The 19,372-nt window shown below is 47.2% G+C and overlaps 1 protein-coding gene across 1 annotated transcript in view; it reads left to right on the plus strand.

The window, feature by feature from the left end:
* grm5b (glutamate receptor, metabotropic 5b) overlaps nucleotides 1-19,372 on the plus strand; it is a 953,934-nt gene that overhangs the window by 725,168 nt on the left and 209,394 nt on the right. The window contains exon 5 of the mRNA XM_085998803.1: nucleotides 269-437. Coding sequence (XP_085854929.1) covers nucleotides 269-437 — 169 coding nt within the window. The remainder of the gene's footprint in view (nucleotides 1-268; nucleotides 438-19,372) is intronic.

Below are 19,372 nucleotides of genomic sequence, written 5' to 3' on the forward strand. Positions count from 1 at the left end.
GTAGCATTCATTGGATGTTAAGATCTTTGGTTTCCAGTGCAAAAATTAGTTTTTAGCTAATGCCTTATTTACCTTTTGAAATACCAGCCACTTTAATACCCCATAGATATCGTGAATGGACAGAAACAATTAATAAGAATTGCACACAAGCAGAGACAGGCTCAATACCACATCTTCATTGTAAATGTAAAAGCCAGATGCAGTAACTTACAAGTCAATGTATAAAGGATTCTGAAGCATTGCTCGAACAAATTATTCTCGCACTTAGGTATGAAATCATGAATTTTAAAAAGCTGGCCAAAGAATATTTCGATTATATTAACGTTGGAAGCTGGGACAACGGGGAGTTGAAAATGGATGATGAAGAAATCTGGTCCAGTAAAAATCTTGTTATCCGGTCTGTCTGCAGTGACCCATGTGAGAAAGCTGAAATAAAGGTGAGTAGACTGTAATTTTTGTAAAGTATATTACAGGAAACTCTCGATTTACCGGCACCTAAATAACCGGAAATCTCTGTTAACCGGCAAAATTCAGGAGTAGGTTCAGGTAAGTTTTACTTCATATTAGTGGCAGTTCCTGCATCTGTGGCTGTGTAACTGGGGCTTCTACAATTGTTGCTAAGCAACAGGGATGCTTGGTCTGTGGCCGGAGTTCCTGCACATTTTGCTAAGCAACAGGGAAGCCTGGATTTGTTGCTGTGTATGGAGCTCTCGTACCTTTTAACTATACCTCTCTGTAATCCGGACTTTTTGATAAACCGGTACCACGCCGGTCCCGTCGGTGCCGGATACCAAAGAGTTTCCTGTATATAAAATAATAATGGCCTAGAGTTTTGCAGTAATAATAAGGGTGAGACTATCAGTGCTCACCATTATTCCGGGTTAATTGGACAACATGTTCTGGTGTCCGCACATGCGCAGTTAAATGCAGAAATCCGGAATTTGCTGTCAGAAATACCCCACTCCTTCACAGGGTGCGCTGTAACAGTCCTCACCAGTAGACCCGGCATTGAAATGACTGCAATGCCGTAAACTTGCTGTACTTGTCCACTAGTTCCACACTAAAAGTGGCTGAAAAGAATTAGGGCTGATGCATTCAGGAGTAAGTGAACTTTTAATGGCATGGTAAGAGATAATTACTGCTGAACAACCTCTCTGGCCCTGAAAAATTAATTGTGTAAGTGTGGAGTCTCATTCTTTCAGAAGAAAATTAGTGTTGGAGATTTTTTTTTAAAGTTTTTACCTTTCTACCTGTCTCTTTTATCTCTCCCGCTTTGTCCCATCTGTATTTCCCAATCTTTATTTTGCTTTCTGTACCTCATTTAAATCTAATTTATATTTCTTGCATTTTTTACTTCCTGGTTTGGATTCTGCATGGCTCAGTGAAGATTCTTCAATCTGATTAGTTGAAGAACCTCACTGTTTCTTGACCTGCTCACATGCCACAGATCCCTTGTAGTGGGCGCCGCAGGTCGGAGTGGTGCATTTTCACCGATTGCACCCGTTCGGGGGTGTTCATTGCATTGCACCCAGATTCTCGGGCACACAGGCACCCGTGGTCACATGAATGCAGCGTTAAGCACCTGTACCTGCAGTGACCAGCAGTCAGTTCAAACCTGACCCAGGCCTGTTTCTCCCGCTGCTGCTGCAATTACTTTAAATGATTTTAAATTCAGTTTAAATGAGTCTAAATTCAGTCACTTACAGTAGAGCAGGAGATACCTGAGGGGCTTCAATTGACTGCCGGTCACAGGTCTTATGTCCCAAAGCAGTCAACTGAAGCCAATTTATGAGTAAGGCAAGAGCATTAAATCAGTCAGTTGAAGAATGGTTTATTTCTTGGCAATCCCTCTCCTCTTTGTGATGCTGGGTAATTCCCTGTTTCAGTCACAAATCGATTACGATTAATTACGCCGCTTGATTGCACTGATTCATGGGAGATTTGTGCGGAAACTCGAGTGTAACTTCACCTTGGCCAAACCGATGCAGTGTCCAGCGTATTCTGGGCGCAATTTGCCGATTCCACACCAGCGGATAATCACCTTTATTTTTACATATTTATTATCAGAAATAGTAGGGATACTACTTTAATGTTACAGTTATTCAGCTACTCCTTTACATCTGAGGCTACATTACTACTATGAAGTAAGGTGATTTTTCTACTTCATGGTCTGTGGTCTGAAATTTCTTTTAAAAAATGGCCAACCTCGGAAGTACAGAATTCTCTGGGGCTGACGGCAGCCTAAGGGTTAATATTTCATCTCATTGCACCAAACAGAATTTAACACCGTTTGTTCCAACATTTTCTAAAACAATCAGTATTATAAATTGCATTCTTTATTAAAAAGGTTTCTTTAGTATCCGATGCATTTATTCAATAATATACTGTACTGGGTCAACATCAATCAAACTGAAAGTAACTTTGGCTCCCATTCACCTAGAAAAGCCACACTGATTTAGAAATTAATCTGCTAATGCAGGATACTAACCTTATCGGCTTGTCAAGTACAGCTTAAAGCATTCTAACAAAGAGAGTCATCTGAGAGTGGTTACTTTTTAATACATTTTATTTCTGATAAAAGAAGAATTTGTGTGCCGCAGAATTATATATCATTCAAGAATGATCACTTAACAAAAAATATATATGAAACTCTTGAATAAGTGTACAGCACTGAAAAGAAAGAAAAATGTAAAAGCATTAATTGCTTTAGACCATGGTAAAAATTAAAAGGGCATGGTGTACAGAATGACTGTGTGCAATCAGATCAAGAAATGTGCTGAAATATAACATCTGAGAAAAGAGGCATTGATTACCAGGAACATATATAACTGTGCATTCTGTGATACACACACAAGGGCTGGAATTTTCCTTACCTTGGTGGGTCCAGTGCGGCTGGTGTCCGTGGCGGGTCGTGACCCCGCTGCTGGCTCCATCCCGCTGTACAAAATGAACTTACCTTAATGGGGCCTATTAAGCCTGCTCAGTGCGTTACCCGACCCAATGAGATGGAGCGAGTCTGGTGACGTCATTCATGATGCATTTTAAGCGAGGATCCTTAAAGGGACCCTGACCACATTAAATTTTAAGTGAATCTAACATAGTGGGTGTTGAGTCTTTACTGTACAATCATGGAATAAAAGTTATATATGAGTGACAAAGAAATATTTAAATAAAATTATCATTAAGTAAGATGACTCCATCTACAAATACGATCAAGAACACAATAAAAATGTACATTAATTGTGAATTTATTGGTGTTTTGGTCACAAATCTGTAGACTTTTGTATCAGTAACTGGTACAAATAAAAGATGTGTGTGTGTAGGTAATACATAAAATTAAGCAGATTTTAAATGTAATTGTAAAGGGGTGGATTTACAATCTTATGCAAGTTCAGTGGAAGAGCTGCGGAATCCCAGACCAACAGTGTAAGTGGTGCTTACAGTGTGTTTCTGGGATTTCTGCAGCTCTTCCGTTGAAGTTAACAATGGACAATGAGAGAACCTCCACAGAAATTCACCCTAAAGTCTCAGGCTGAAAAATTAAATTAGTCATATCCAGGGACTGAAAGCAAATTGAACCAGTGGAATGAGTGATGAGAATGAAATTGTTCTGGTTGATGACTTGATTTAATGTGTAACTGGACAATCACAGTATACTGTGAGAAAAACCTGACCAGAAACGACCAAAAATTTATTTAAATGGTATATGTAATTTTTTATAGTGCAGATCAATTCACTACAATTACTGTTCAGTTGGAAGGCAACAGCCGAGAATGGGCAGTGAAAATTTAACATATACCAGTAGCTTTTCAAGTTGAATAGAATCTCCATCAATCTGTTAGCTGATGTAATCAACATGTTTTTATTTTGGTTTGTTTTCCATGCTGTCAAGTAATCAGCTGGAGTAATGGCCACAAAACTCACATCTCAGCTTGACAGATGTGGTTCCCGAGTTGTGTGAATCCCATGGCCATGCAGGGAAATTTAAAAAGTAAGGGGGAAAAGGCTTTTAAGCCTGTAAACTACCTCATAATGATTTCAATTGGGTCCCCCGCCACTGCAGGTCAGGTCAGATGCCCTTGTGGGAAAGGCGTGTAGGAGCGAGTTGACAGCAGGTTTCCGACCCGCTGTCAAACAAAACAACTTTCCGACCCAACCTGCCACCGATCGTGCCTGCTACCACCATGGAAAATTCAGCCCAATGTTTTATCCCTCTGTTAAACTGAGTTAGTTGATCTCTACCAGAGCAGCAATTGAGTCACTACAATGGACCTTGGTGTCCCTGGACCTTGGGAAAATCAACCTCATGGCAAGCAGGTCTCTGTCCCAAGGTCCCTTACATGAGGACCTGAATTATGAAGTTGGTGATGTGTAAACCTGAAATGGGGCATTTGACTTGGATGTCAGTCATCAGTCATGGTAGCTCTCCAGGTCACAGGCTGTCATGTAGAGATTCTTCCATTATGTTAAAGATAGATCTCTGTCAAATAGGTGATGAGGGAACTCAATGGTCTGGATTTTGCCAGGCTCGAGGAGGCGGGATTGGAGGTGTGTGAGGTATTAAATTTGCAAAAAATGGCGGGCAGCTCTGATCCCGCCTCCAGCCCACCTCTGAGCAATTTTCCCAAAAGCGGGCTTTCAGACCCCGTTTTGATTCTGCCTCAAAGAGGCGGGATAGGCCCTTAAGGCCCTTAACAACCACTTAATTGCCTCTATAATCCCATTTTGAGAGGCCTTTCTAAGTTTAACACATTTCCCCCATGCTGCACGTCTCCTCTGGAACACGCCAGTTAATCCTGGCAGGCTCACAAGTGGACTGCTTACTAACAGCTGCAGCTCCACCATTAAAAAGGAGTTTTCAACAATGATCATTTGCAGGTGGTAGAACTGTGTTGTCTCAGGTCTGGGGGAACTTTTAGCAGGCCTACTCATTGTGCAAGTTTTGAAGCTGAGATCCATCTCCAGTGTGACCTCCTGGGAAAACCCTCTTCCCACATTGACTGAGCGCTTCCTCAGCTGAGGTATATAGCTGTAGCATGGGAACCATTTATTTCCTTTCCCCCTGGACATCAGATTCAGAGGAAGACCAGCCGCGGCAGCAGCAGAACCCTCAACAGCAGCAGCAGCAACAACAGGAGCGCCAACCTGCTGCTCACCCACCTGAAGCTGCACAAGCCAGAAGGCGCCAATGCATGGAAGCATGTCGCCGCAGGAGATACCCCCAAAACAGGGTTTACAGACAGAGGATGAGCTACCTCAACATGACTGAGCAGCAGTGGCAAAGGAGGCTCAGACTTTCGCAAGAGGTAGTGGGTGACATCTGCGCAATGCTGCAGCAAGACCTGGAGCCCAGAGGAGCGGGTGGACACCCCTTACCAGTGGCAGTCAAAGTCATCACCACACTCAACTTTTTTGCTTCAGGATCATTCCAGGGATCAACAGCAGACATCAGCGGCATCTCCCAGGCGGCCGTACACACTTGCATCACTCAGGTAACCAATGCCCTCTTTGCCAACATGCACATTTACATCAACTTCTCCAAGGATCATGCAAGTGTAACGGCACTTGCGGTTCGCTTTGCTAATCTGGCAGGCTTTCCAAGGGTGCAGGGCGTCGTTGACTGCACACATGTGGCCCTTAAGGCACCTCATCACAATCCAGGTATTTTTGTCAACTGCAAGGGCTTCCACTCCCGCAATGTGCAGCTGGTGTGTAACCACAATAAGGAAATTTTGCATGTTTGCGCCAAGTACCCTGGCAGTTGCCATGACTCCTTCATCCTGCGGCAGTCTAGTGTTCTTCCGCTATTCAGTCTGCCGGACCAACTTTGCGGATGGCTACTTGGAGATAAGGGCTATCCCCTGAAGACGCGGCTAATGATGCCGCTGAGGAGGCCTTCCAACAAAGCTGAGGAGCGCTACAACTGCAGCCACATTTCCACCAGATCCATCATCGAGCAAAACAATCGGCTTCCTGAAGATGCGATTCAGATGCCTTGATAGATCAGGTAGAGCCCTGCAGTACTCGGCAGCCAGGGTCTCCAGAATCGTTCTGGTCTGCTGTGCACTTCACAACATGGCACAATCGCGGCTTGCAACTGCCTGAGATACAAGTGGCTCATCGCATTGCCTCCTCAAATGAGGATGAGGATGAGGATGACGAGGAGGAGGAGGCGGGGGAGGAGAGCAACAACGAACAGCTTGCGGAAGCGCATCAACCAGTGGCAGCAGGACACGAGCACATTGCTGCCTGGGATGCAAGGGATGCACTCATCTTGGCCAGATTTGCTTAGCCTGCCCAATCAAACATATTTGCCTCGTACCTTCTTACCACACCATCAACAATGGCCAAGAACCAGCGGATTCCTATCACTCTGACCACCATACTGACAATTACAAGTTGCCCTGAGCCCGCAATGTAGAAGTCCCATTTGCGAAATGACAGAGCCCACAACTTCAACAGTTTGCCATCAAGTTATTTTATCACATAAATGCACGGATGGTTTTCAATAATAAACACAACAGAACACCCAACTGAGTACCCTTGTGACTACTTCTGCTTTATCTTCCTCTGACGCGCGCTCCTACGTGGTGCTTCCCCTGTGGCTTCAGCAGATGTGGAGGCCCCTTGCTCAGTTTCTTGCTGCTCCTGCCTTGACACCTTTGGCGGGCATCCTCTGGGGTTGCGAGCCTGTGAGGGCTCGCCAACAGTTTGCTGCTCCTGCGGCTGTGCAGGGGCTGAGACGCCGATCTCAGTTGGGTGAGGACTCTGGTGGGGCTCTGACCGAGGGCTCTGGAGTGGCATGGTCATGTGAGCACTTGGAGATGAGCCCCCACTTGTACTCTGCCACCAACATCCCTCTCATGGGTCAGCCCCACGTCAGAGCTGGCAAGTGGCTTGACAGCACCTTTCCTGCGCTTCAGGGTGGCCATGAGGACCTGTTTCTGCACTGGAAGTCCTACTCCTGAGGACTTCCATGAAGGTCTGGTTTCTCTGCTCAATAGCTGACCATCGCTCTTCAGGAGATGTTAGTCTATTCTGAACAATGGCCATGTTTTCAAGACCCTGGTGACTTAGCTCCTTCATAGCCGTAGCCATCCTCTCCTCTACGGCAGCCAGCCTTACCACGGAGGTAGCCATCTTTTCCACGGAGGTAGCCATCCTTTCTACGGACGTTGCCATCCTTTCCGTGGTGATGTGTTCATGCGACAATGCCTCCACAAAGGCTCTGCTCATGTCACCGATGGACTCCTCCATTCGGTCCACATTCGCAGCGACCCTGGAGGCAAAACCTGCCAGAGATTCCTGCACCTGTTCCTGGAGTTCCAGCACCGCTCTCCTTCTGGATGGCCCCAGAGGCACAGGGTCGACATGCAGCTGAGCCGAGCTGGGAGAGTCTTGCGTCCTCTGACGAGGACTCTCCACTGCTGGCCCTGTCTCCACCATCTGCTGTTGCTCACTTGTGAGCTGTGATACACCAGGTGACAACGCTACTCTATGTCGCGAAGGTCCCACCGAGGTGTGAGTGTCTGCACTGGTGCTGGGTGCACTGAATTCTGCTGACGCTGCACCCTCAGAGGTTGCAGCTTCCTCTGAGGAGTCTGTGGGCTCAGGCTGTTCCTCCTGGACAGTGGAGATGGGGGCTGTCGATGGCCCTGTGTGGGAGTAAAGGAAAGAGTTAGGCATGTGAGATAAATGTTGCATGCACATTGAAGTGTGCAGATTATCAAAAGTCTATCTGTTACAGCATTAGAATCAATGTCAGTCACTCATGCAATGTCAATGAGAGAGATGAAAAACTATTCTGTCACCAACTTGCTTTGATGCACCCGTCTGTCCATCCCCCACTTGTGCATCCTCCTCGACTCCCACGATCTCCAGTGCCACCACTGCAGTGGTGAGCTGGGCTATTGAGGGTGGCCCTTCTCCTGTCCTCGCCCTTTCCCTCTTATTGTGGGCTATCTTTTCCTGCAATGAGGGACACAAGTGGAGTTTGAGTGAGAATGAAGGAGTGAGTGTAGAGAATCCATAGCATAGATGCTTATAAGGACACAAAGATGGAGTGAGGTCCCAAGACCAAGGGCCCTCCCTGTGTGTTGTAAGTTGTTGTCATAGCATCACAGTGATAGGGAGTGTGAGGGCTGCATAGTTGAATAGTTAACTGAATGTGAACATACAGAGAGAGGGAATGTTTAAGGGTGCAGGGATGTAAGGGTCAAGTGGGATGTGGAGGAGGAGGTTGACAAAGCAGAGTGCTGGTGATAAGAGGCGATAAGGATCAGCTTGAGGGTCATGGTGATGGAATACTCACTTTTCCTGTGTGGAGAGGGTCATGAAACCTCTTTCTGCACTGCAGCCAGGTTCTGCTGCACATTGTGATGGCAGTTACCTCCTGTGCCACTTTCAGCCACACAGCTTTGGTCTGTTGGGGAGGTATTTTCCTCCCAGAAGAAGGAAACAGCACTTCCTTATTAGCTCTTGCTCCCTCCACCAGAGCTTGGAGGGAGTCCTCATCAAAACGGGGTGCACACTTTGGTCTGGAGCTTGCCATGGTTGGAGCCCAGTCCCTCAGAAGTCTATTCAAAAAGTTGTAAGGCAGAAAATGAACCAAGGCTGCTTGCAGGCCTTAAATGCAGCTGCATAGATGACATCATCAGAAGTGAGTTTCAGAACCAAAAGACTCATTGGGCCAGGGGTTCCCACACGTTGGAAATCAAGTGTCCAATTGAGGCAAAATCGCTCAATTGTCCCGCCTCGCATCGGAGGCGGGGGCTGGACCTGCTGACCACCTGACCCGACCCCAACCCACCCCCCAATGACAAAATCCAGCCCAATATGGCTTTGGAGAACAAAGGCTGGAGGGTCATTTAAATGAACATCTGCTCATAAAGCCATAGCTTGGTAGCTCGCTTGTTTGGGTTACTCGGTCTCAAGGTAAATAGTTGAATAGTTGCTTTTGAAGCGCCTCACTTCTAATTAGTGGAACTATAATGGTATAATATCTGTGCTCGTGCTGTAGTCAGGAGGATGATGGCAATGAATGCATAGGTTTTATTATGAGCTCTGCTGTCTATTATGTTGTTTCGAAAGTGCCCTCCCTCTACCTAGCAAGAGCCCAAACCTGTCTGTCCCTAATAATAAAAACAGAAAATGCTGGAAACACTCAGCAGGTCAGGCAGTAACAGTGGAGAGAGAAACAGAATTAACGTTTCAAGTCGATGACCTTTCATCAGAACTGTGTCTAATCCTTGGCCTCTTTAGTTGCATTGTGCTTCCCCTCCTCCTTGTAGTGCTCCGTCGCCTTCATCCAATTCTTCCTCGTCTGATGATACCACTTGTTGCTGTGCCTCCTCCAATTCCAATCCTCTTTGCATTGCCAGCTTGTGCAGAATGCAGCAAACTACAATGACGCAGCCCACTTTGTCCGGGCTAGGTTGTAGGGAGCCCCTATAAGCCAATTGTAAAGTCTGTGGGTTGTGCAGTAAATAAATACACAGACTTTTGAAGTACAAACAAACAGGTCTTTACTATTCAGAGGTCAGGGCGAATCTGCCCTAGTTATCCTGTAACATCACTTATATACTGGTGTGGTCACTGTCGGTATTACCGTATACAGAAGCCAATCAAATAGTGCCACACCTAAAGTAGTTCTCTTAAAGGTGAACGGTTACACTCAATCGTTCCCTTAAAGGTAGACGGGTACATACACTACAATCCTCCCTTTTTAGCTTATTACTTACATACATATCTTCAACTTCACATAACAATTTACAGATATACTCTCGGTGGAGAACAAACAATTTACAGAGATAATTCCGGTGGAGTCAACGTCATATAAAACAGTTTACAGATATATTTTCGGTGGGAACAGTTCACAGGTTCAGTCTCTGCGGAAACAGTTCATAGATTCAGTCTCTGATCTTGACTCATTCCGAACAGCATCTCTTTGGTGTAGCCGGTTCACATGGCTAGCGTGACTCCTCCATAGCCTTTTTCTTAACGTAACAGCTTGACCTTCCGTCCTGTTGAACCAGCAGTGCGGACTTTTACAACCAACTGGCTGTCTTGATCATTTTTGGGTTTTCAACTAATTTAGCTCCTTTCATGGTGTCCCGCCTGAGATGATAGTATTTTAGACAGTTATTATCTCCTGCTTCTTCTTTTTCTTTTCTGCCTTTTTGAAACTCTCGGAGCTCCTTTCTCTGCGGCCATCTGTAGCGCCACCAACTCTCTATGTTCATTAGACCTTAAGTGCTTCATGCGGATTTCTGTACTTTGGAAGTTTTCATCACAAACTGGGCAGACCAGATCCTCGTAATATTCAGTGTCACTCAATAGGTCAGGATAGTATTCGGGGTCGTCCTGAGTTAGGCCAGTGAGGGGCCCTTCTACTTCCTTCTTATCCAACTGGACGTTAGCCGACGGTGGTTCCTTCTCTGACCATCTTTCTTGAAAAGACTTCTTCAAGCATTCATATTCATCCCGCTCTTCCTGGGATGTCTGCCATTCCTTCACGCCTGGCCTCATTTGTGAGTTCAATACCTTCCCTTCCATCGGGGATTCCGTTATCAGGCTATTTAATCCTTCTACTGAAGTAGCTGTTTCCGCATTCTTCTGTTCCCCTTGACGTAATTCAGCATACTTTTGACATCCATGTGCAAGCTGTGTTGCCCCCTCAGCTCTCTCCGTGACTTTTGGAAGCTCCGAATTCTTTCCCTTTGAAACCTGAAACTCGTGTTCCCATTTTGGAGTCTTGTCCCTCAGCGTGTATAAGAGTTGGCTGGCCGTTAACTCTTCTACGGGGACACTGTGGATTAGCGCCTTCTCCATTTCATCCACCTTTCCCTCCAATGTTTTCACCTTCCTTTCCTCCGGTCCTTTGGTTTTAAGCGCTCGAAGAAATTGCGCCTTGGTGTTCTCTAACTCCTGATCAGGGGCCATTCCTACAGTCTCTGTGTTCCTTCCATTGGCCTTTCCTTCCACTGCCTGGATTCCTAGTTGAATATGTTCTTCAAGTTGTTGGACCTCTGCCATTGCCGCCTCATATTTGTCTTGGGTTTCCTTCAATAATTTAACGAGTTCTTGGACATCTTGAATTTCACGTTCTGCTATGTCTTCCACCTCTAATTTTCCATCTACGGATGGAATCTCTACCGATGAGTCTGTCTTGGCCTGGAGCTCGTCAAACATTTCCTGCAGCCTTTGTAATTCTCGCTCATGTTCAAACTTTAGTTGTTCATATGCTTTCACTAAAACTAGCTTTTCGGAGGTTGCCGAGTTAATCCCCTCCAGAATTGTAGCCTGGGCCTGTTCATACTGTTCTTTTCACTTCTCACACTCTGCTTGTAAGGAGTCGTAGAGAAGAACTGGAATAAAATCCCGGCTTCCTGGAGATTCCTCTTCATTTGCTTCTTTCGCAATTTCCTGTTGGAGTTCAGCCAAGGCTGCTATGCTATCTGCCTCTTGAAGTCTCACTGCCATCAAATCTTCTTTATTCTTGCAGTCTATCTCAGTCATTTTCCCTTTATTTTCATTTAACTGAGTGATAAGCTCCTCTTGCAACATGGCCACATTATTCACATCAGGTAAAGAAGCGTTTCTCTTTTCCATGTCCAAGATTTTTTTCTGCATCTCTTTAAGTGCACACTGCGATTCAGCTTCTCTTAACCTTGCCTGCACTAGCTCCGTCTCCAATTGCAGAACAAAATCCTCAGTGTAGCGTGGTTTGCCTTTATGCTGTATCTCTAGATCATGCAAATATTCTAACTCCTGAACATCATAAGGGAGGTGTGATCGGTAATTGGTCACGATGGCTCTATGGTCGCTCTCTGCTTGAGCCAGCAGGTTCTGTTGTCTTTCCAGACTCTCCCATTCGGTGTCATAGAACTTTTTCATTGTTTTCTTCTCCTGTACGAGACGGTAACTTAATTGTTCGAATTGTTGTCGTACTTTGAAATAACGTTGAGTTCGAGCTCGGTGTTCCTCCGTAATGCATATGTCTGTGACTTGAACAGACTCAGAATTCTCTGTCTTTATGCACGCCATCGTTTTTCCAACCTTAGTCAGTGAGTTCATGTTAACCTTGTTTTTCATACGTGGGCTGGACTTATCGTCTTCCGGCTCAGAGTCTGAGCTGCTTGTCTGCACCGAGTCCTCACTCGTCATTGCTTGTTGGTAGTGCCATTCCATGTCTATTTTCTTGATCCACTCCCATCCTAGAAGTGGTGGTCCTCCCTCATGTAGTACATACAAGTTCATTCTTGGGTGTTCTTTACCCCTATCTCTCACCTTGACTCTTATTTTTCCCATGGGGTATACTTTATGCCCCGTGTATGTCTGCAATACGAACTTGGTATCTCTTAAGGGTATGTGTGAGAATAGCCGGTGGTAATCCCCTCGATTTATGACTGATACAGCTGATCCAGTGTCCAACTCCATTTTCACTTGGACTCCAGCTATTTTTAGCATGACCCAGATAGTTTGTAGGTCAGCTTCCTTACTCACATGGTGGATACGCAGACTACCCAGCTCCTGGCCGTTTGGATCTGAGTCTGGATTCTGTTCGTCTGAACTCTTCTCAGCCCCCTTGTATACCTTGTTGTACTTTTCTTGTGATGGCTTCCTTTGGTTGTTGGTCTTCTTCCCTGACCGGCATACCTTAGCGATGTGACCCAGTTTGCCACATTTCCTACATTCTTGGTTCTTAAACCAGCATTGATTCTGGTCGTGTGTTGTCTTCCCACAACGATAGCATTTTGTTGTACTCGAGGTAATTTGGTCCACCCCGAGCGCCGCCGCCTTTAGTTGCATTTCCGCCGTTCCTTTCGCTGTGGCTTCGTGTGATGCGGCTATAAGGACAGCCCTGTCACGTGTAAGGTCGTTCTCTTCGAGTAGGCGCTTTTGCGTCCCTTCCTTGGACAATCCGCCTACGAACTTGTCTCGCAGTGCCTCTGTCAGATTCCCTCCGAACTGGCAGTATTTCGCTAGCCTACGCAGTTCGACCAAGTATTCTGCGTTGTTTTCGTCTTTCCGTTGCGTTCTTGCATAGAATTTGAATCGTTCAGCCAACATCAACGGTGTGGGGTTCAAGTGGTCCTTCAGAACAACCACAATCTCTTCGAAAGACTGATCCGCCGGTTTAGCTGGTGCTAGTAAATCCTTCAAGAGCCCGTAGGTCTTTGCGCCCATCGAGTTTAACAATGTTATCGCCTTGTCGTCTTCCTCTATTTTGTTGGCTTCACAATAGATCTCGATGCGTTCCACGTACGTGGCCCAGTCTTCTATTTCAGAATTAAAGTCGTTAATATTCCCTCGCTTAGGCATTTTTCTTCCCTTGGGAGCAGCACCAGTATTTCTTTAAGTATTATTTATTATCTTTTTTTTTCTAAAATGGCGGTTTTCCTGCGAAAATGGCGGTTTCCCGCTCTTCCCTTCTCTCTCTCTCTCTCTCTCTCTGCCCACTTCAATGGCAGTTAAGATGGCGGTTCTTTTCCCGTGAAAATGGCGGTTTCCCGCTCTTCCTTTCTCTCCCCGCCCACTTCAATGGCGGTTTCCCGCCTCTGTCGTCTTCTCCGCCTAATGGCGGCTTTCCGCGTTTCTCCCTGGTGTAAGGGGTACGCTTTCCCCACAGCGGACAGGTTCAGCCGCTGGGCTGGCTCTCGCACAGCTCCCCTTACTCGGCTCTGTCTTTTCCTCCCGCCCGCACGGCTCTACCGGCGCTGGGTACACCCCGTTAACGGAGGACAGTTCAGCCGCTGGACTGGCTCTCGCGCAGTCTCTCTCTCCCCGTGCTCGGCTCTGTCTCTCCCTCTCCCGCACGTTCGGTTCTACCGGCTCTGGGTACTCCGTAGGTGGAGAACATTTCAGCCGCTGGACTGGCTCTCGCGCAGTCTCTCTCCCCGTTCTCGGCTCCTGTTCGCTCTCCCACTCCCGCACGTTCGGTTTTGCCGGCTCTGAGTACCCTGTTGGTGGAGAACAGCTCAGCCGCTGGACTGGCTCCTCGCAGTCTCTCACTCCGCACCCGGCTCTCACCCGCACGGTTCCCGTTCGCCTCCCCAGCCCTCTCGCAGACCGGTGTTTCCCTCCCCGGCTGCGGCTGGGTTTCTCCTCCCGCGCCTACTCGCAGGTTCAGCGCTTCGTGGCTGCGGTCGCTGCCCGGATTTTTCCCGCCGATCGCAGTCCGGCTGTCACCCGACGCCGTTGGACCCGACTTTTGGCCGGTACAGCTCCCCCTCGACCGAGGTCGAGTGCTCTGCCCTTCTCCTCCGGATACTTCTACCCCTTCCCCTACTCACAGTCTCTTCGGCCGCCTTGTTTCTTGCTGGTCGGCTCACTCCACACCGTGGTAGCAGGGTAATCAGTGCCTGTTGCTGATGAAGCTTTTGTTGCTAGTCTTCCAGCTTCTGTAAAGTACCACACTTTCTGTTGTTGTAGCCTCATGTTTTCTTTTGGTAGCACGACGAGGGCGGTTGCCTCTCTTCGACGCTCTTTGTTACTTTGCTATTCTTGCCGCAGGGTACGATCGGACTCGTCGCCACTGTAAAGTCTGTGGGTTGTGCAGTAAATAAATACACAGACTTTTGAAGTACAAACAAACAGGTCTTTACTATTCAGAGGTCAGGGCGAATCTGCCCTAGTTATCCTGTAACATCACTTATATACTGGTGTGGTCACTGTCGGTATTACCGTATACAGAAGCCAATCAAATAGTGCCACACCTAAAGTAGTTCTCTTAAAGGTGAACGGTTACACTCAATCGTTCCCTTAAAGGTAGACGGGTACATACACTACACCAATGGTATGCTCTATGATGTTCTTGTTGCTCCCATAATTCTCATTGTATCTTTGTTGTTAAGGCATGGTGAGTTTGAGGAGGAATGTTTTCAGGGGGCAGCCCTTGTTCGCTAACAGTCATCTCCTACGTTCCTGAATGGATGGAGCAGTGGGCGGGGGGCAGGGGTGTGTTTGAGTGTCACAGAATGAAGGCATCGTGGCAACTGCCAACAAAACTGCCACAGACTTACATTATTCTTCTGCGGTGATCACACATCAGTTAAACATTGATGGAGTAGTAACCCTTCCTATGCTTGGAAACAGAGCTGGGTGAATTGTAATCAAACTGGATCGCAAACAAAGTCGAAGCTGAGAATTTGGTGATAGTAGGAATTCAATGGAGAGGAGGAAAGCAGTTGTCACGCCCAACTCAAAAAAACGACTGTAGCCACAGAACCCGAGGTTTCTAAGCTAAGTATCTAGGTTAAATATCTAGATGTCTAATGTTTCGGTTCTTGGGGGGAGAAATTCGGTATCGCCCTGTTTGGGGCGCAATTATCAGCCGGGCTCAAAGTTTAGCGCCTGGCGCTAATTATCACCTCCGACTGAAAACTTGGCTTCTATCGCCCCTGGAGGTGATTGGAGCACTAAATCAGGTGCTACACACCTCTCTTAAGGCGCAAAGGCCAAGGAGCGAGGCGCTAACTCACAGCGCTGGTGAAGCTCATGTGATGTCAGTCAGCAATAAAACACAGACACACTGGCTCCGGCCAATTCTTAAAGGGGCGTTCTGATGAATGGTCATCGACCTGAAACGTTAACTCTGTTTCTCTCTTCACAGATGCTGCTTGACCTGCTGAGTTTCTCCAGCATTTTCTGTTTTTATCTTAAAGGGGAGGGTTGATCTTGGTCTCCATCCACATCCTGTTCATTGCAGCCTTGAATCTCGGCCTGGAGAGACCTGTACATCAAATGCTGGAAAGAACAATGGAGAGACCCAGGGAAAGAGCTCAGGGTGCAGCCCCCACAGTCTCTTCTAAATACAGGAAACTTTGTGCTATCCGGCACCGACGGGACCGAGCTGTTGCCGTTCCCTCAAAACTGCCGGACACTCCAGCGCTAATGTTGAAAGATACGGAAGCTTCTGAGCTCCGTATCTGTCAACAAACCCTGTTGCTTAGCAACAGCTTCTAAACAGTCCAAGCGTCTCTGTAGCATCTCTGTAGCTTAGCAACCACTTCAGCAGACCTTGCAGAGCTTGACTGTTGAGGAAAAAAGCAACGAGAAAAAAAAACCTAACGAAAACGGCACCTGATTTTTGCAGGTGGCTCGAGCATTCCGGACAGTTAGCCTCCGGATAACACAAAGTTTCCTGTAGATACAAGGAACGGCAAATCAAAATGAACCTGTTAAGTGCTGCTCAGAATGCAAAACTCCTTCACACAGTGTAGAATCTCTCCAGAACTCTCTCTCTCTCTCTCTCTCTCAGAATGCGCGGTGCAAAAATATCACCAACAAAAAAAGGCAGGAAGCGGTTGCCTTTAAATAACGTTCCCCTGTCCCTTCCTGGCTGCAAAACGCTCCCCTCAACCTGTCATTGCTAGCGGCAGGCGGTAAGGCAGGGGGCGCCACTCAATATCCAGTCCGGGGTGCTATTGGGGCGTTGCGCACTCGACTGACGTCACGATCTGCCGGCGCAGGAGATCGTGGCAGTAGTGTTTAGCGTCGCCGCAAAATGTCTAGTTAATTTCGCGAGCAGCGCAAACATCGCCGTGCCCGGGTGCTAGTTGGTTTGCGCCGCACTTAGCGCCCTCTTAAGGCACTAACCGGTGGCGCTACCAACTGAATTTTTCCCCCTAAGTTTCTAATTAAAATGGAGGGACAACTGTGACCCATAGCCTATGATTCCTGCACCATGTGGGAACTTCAAGACGCTTCATGTGTCCCAGAGGCCCACATGTGCAGGTAGTGTCTCCAGCTGCTCGAACTCAAGCTGAGGGTTTCTGAACTTGATGGTCAGCTTGATTCACTGCAGGGTATACAGGTTGCTGAATATTTTCTGGATTGCCGGTTCCAGGAAGTGGTCACCTCACAGCCAGATAGAGTTTAGAATAGCAAGTGGATGGTCACCCGGAAGGGTAGGAAGAGTGAAGCAGTGCAGGAATCCTCTGGGAATGTGGCACTCTCAAACCGGTGTTCAGCATTGAATATCGGTGAGGGCGACGACACCTCGAAGGAGTGCAGTCCCGAGCCTGGCACCATGAGACAAAGGACTGCATGGGGGCTACACCAAAGTGTAGAAACGCAATAGTAATTGGGGAGTCGATAGTCAGGGGGACAGACAGGCTACCGCTGACGTGAGTCCTGTATGATATGTTGCCTCCCTGGTGCCAGGGTAAGGGACATCATGGAGAGGGTGCAGAACATTCTGCAGGGGGGAAGGGGAAGAGCCAGAAGTTCTGGTCCATGTTGGAACCAATGACATAGTTAGGAAGAAGGCTGAGATCCTGCAGTCAGAGTTTAAGGAGCTCGGGAGGAAGTTTAAAAGCAGGACCTCAAAGGTCCTCTCTGGATTACTCCCAGTGACACGCACTAGTGAGAATAGAAATAGGAGGATATGGCAGGTTAATGCATGGCTAGAGACATGGTGCAGGAGAGATGGCTTCAGATTCCTGAGACATGGGGACCAGTTCTGTGGCAGGAGGGATGGGTTGCACCTGAACAGAGCTGGGACCAATATCCTCATGGGCAGGTTAACTATTGCGGTGGGGAGGGTTTAAACTAATTCAGCAGGGGGTTGGGCACTAAGATGTAGTATAAAAAGTAGAAACAAGAAGCATAGAGGACTGGGGGAGATGGTTAGGTGAGATCATAGAAAACACAAAGAGGTCTAAGTTAGGTTTGGCGTGCCTGTGTGTAAATGCACAAAGTGTGGTTGATAAGGTTGGTGAGCTGTGGGTACAAATAGCCACGTGGGAATATGAGAGAACTGGCTCAAAAAAGGGAGGATTGGATATTTTATATTTCTGGGTACAAGCTATTCAGGAAAGATAAGGAAGGACTAAAAGGAAGGAAGAAAAAGAGGATGTGTAGCAGTTTTGATTAAGGAAAATATTACAGTACTAGAAAGAGAGAGAGAAATGTCCTTGAGGGCTCAAAGATAGAATCTATTTGGTTGGAGTTCAGAAAGACTAGAGGAGCTATTACACTACTTGGTGTATTTTATAGGCCACCAAGTAATGGGAAGGAGATAGAGGAGCGGATTTGCAGGGAAATTACTGAGAGGTGCAAGAACTATAGAGTATTGATAATGGGAGACATTGGGGGGGATTTTAACTCGGGTGCGGGTTTCCCACACGAATCTAAATAGATGTGGGAGATTGATTCAATTTTAACTGATTTGGCCAATTGATTTCCAACGTGTGGGAAGCCTTTGCAAATGGGTTTTTCATGACTGAAAGTCCCCTCCGATGACGTCACCATTGCTGCTGCATTTAAGGTTCACAGCAAGCCTTGCTTCTTCTGCAGACTGCCAAGCTTCTTGACTGTGCAGTGTGAGGGAGCTGCAGCAAATATGACAAGCGGGAGGGCCAGATCAGCTCCTCGCTTTGACGAGGTGGCACTGCAGGCATTAGTCGATGGGGCTAGGGCCAACAGGGAGGTGTTCTTCCCTTCTTCAGGGAGGAAGAGGCCTCCCACTCAGACCAAGGCAGTGTGGATGCAGGTGGCTGAGGAGGTCAACTCCTTGGGAGTCACCCGCAGAACCTGGATACAGTGCAGGAAAAGATTTCATGACCTTCAGCGCACTGGAAAAGTGAGTATGAATTTCCCATCACCCTCAATCTGATCCCCATTGCCTTTCCTCACCAGCACTCAGCTTTAGCAATCTCTTCCTCCACATCCCACTTGACACTGACATCCATGCACTCTTACCCATTCCCTCTCTCTCTATGCTCACATTCACATAACTATTCGACCATTCAGGCCTCACACTCCCTATCACTCTGATGCTTTTAACACAACTGAAAACACACAGGGAGGGACCTTGGTCTTGCAACCTCACTCCATCTTTGTCTCCTTCTAAGTATCTATGCTATGCAATCTCTACACTCACTCCTTCATTCTCACTCAACCTCCAATTGTCTCCCTCATTGCAGGAAAAGAAAGCTCATAACAAAAGAAAGCGAGCCAAGGCAGGAGGAGGGACAGCCTCAATAGCCCAGCTGACCTCCTGGGAGGAGGCCATCCTGGAAATTATGGGAATAGAGGATGATTCGCGCGTGGGGGGTGGACAGACGGGTGTAACACAGCAAGCTGGTGACAGAAAAGTTTCCCATCTCTCTCTTTGACATTGCATGAGTCGCTGATAGTGATTGTGAAGATGTAACAGATGGACTTATGAGCATCTGCAAAAAGCTATCTTTTTGACTCTTTCCTTTACTCCCCCACAGGACCATCACAAGCAACTGTCCCCCCTAGCCAGGAAGAAGAGGCTGAGCAGCCAGACTCCTCAGAAGAAGCTGCAACCTCTGAGGGTGCAGCGTCAGCAGAATTCAGCGCACCCAGCACCAGTGCAGACACTCACACCTCGGTGGGACTT

This window comes from Somniosus microcephalus, chromosome 10 (genome assembly GCF_052327205.1).
Source record: "Somniosus microcephalus isolate GS21.2 chromosome 10, FLI_Smic_1.0, whole genome shotgun sequence".
NCBI classification, from domain to species: Eukaryota; Metazoa; Chordata; class Chondrichthyes; order Squaliformes; family Somniosidae; genus Somniosus; species Somniosus microcephalus.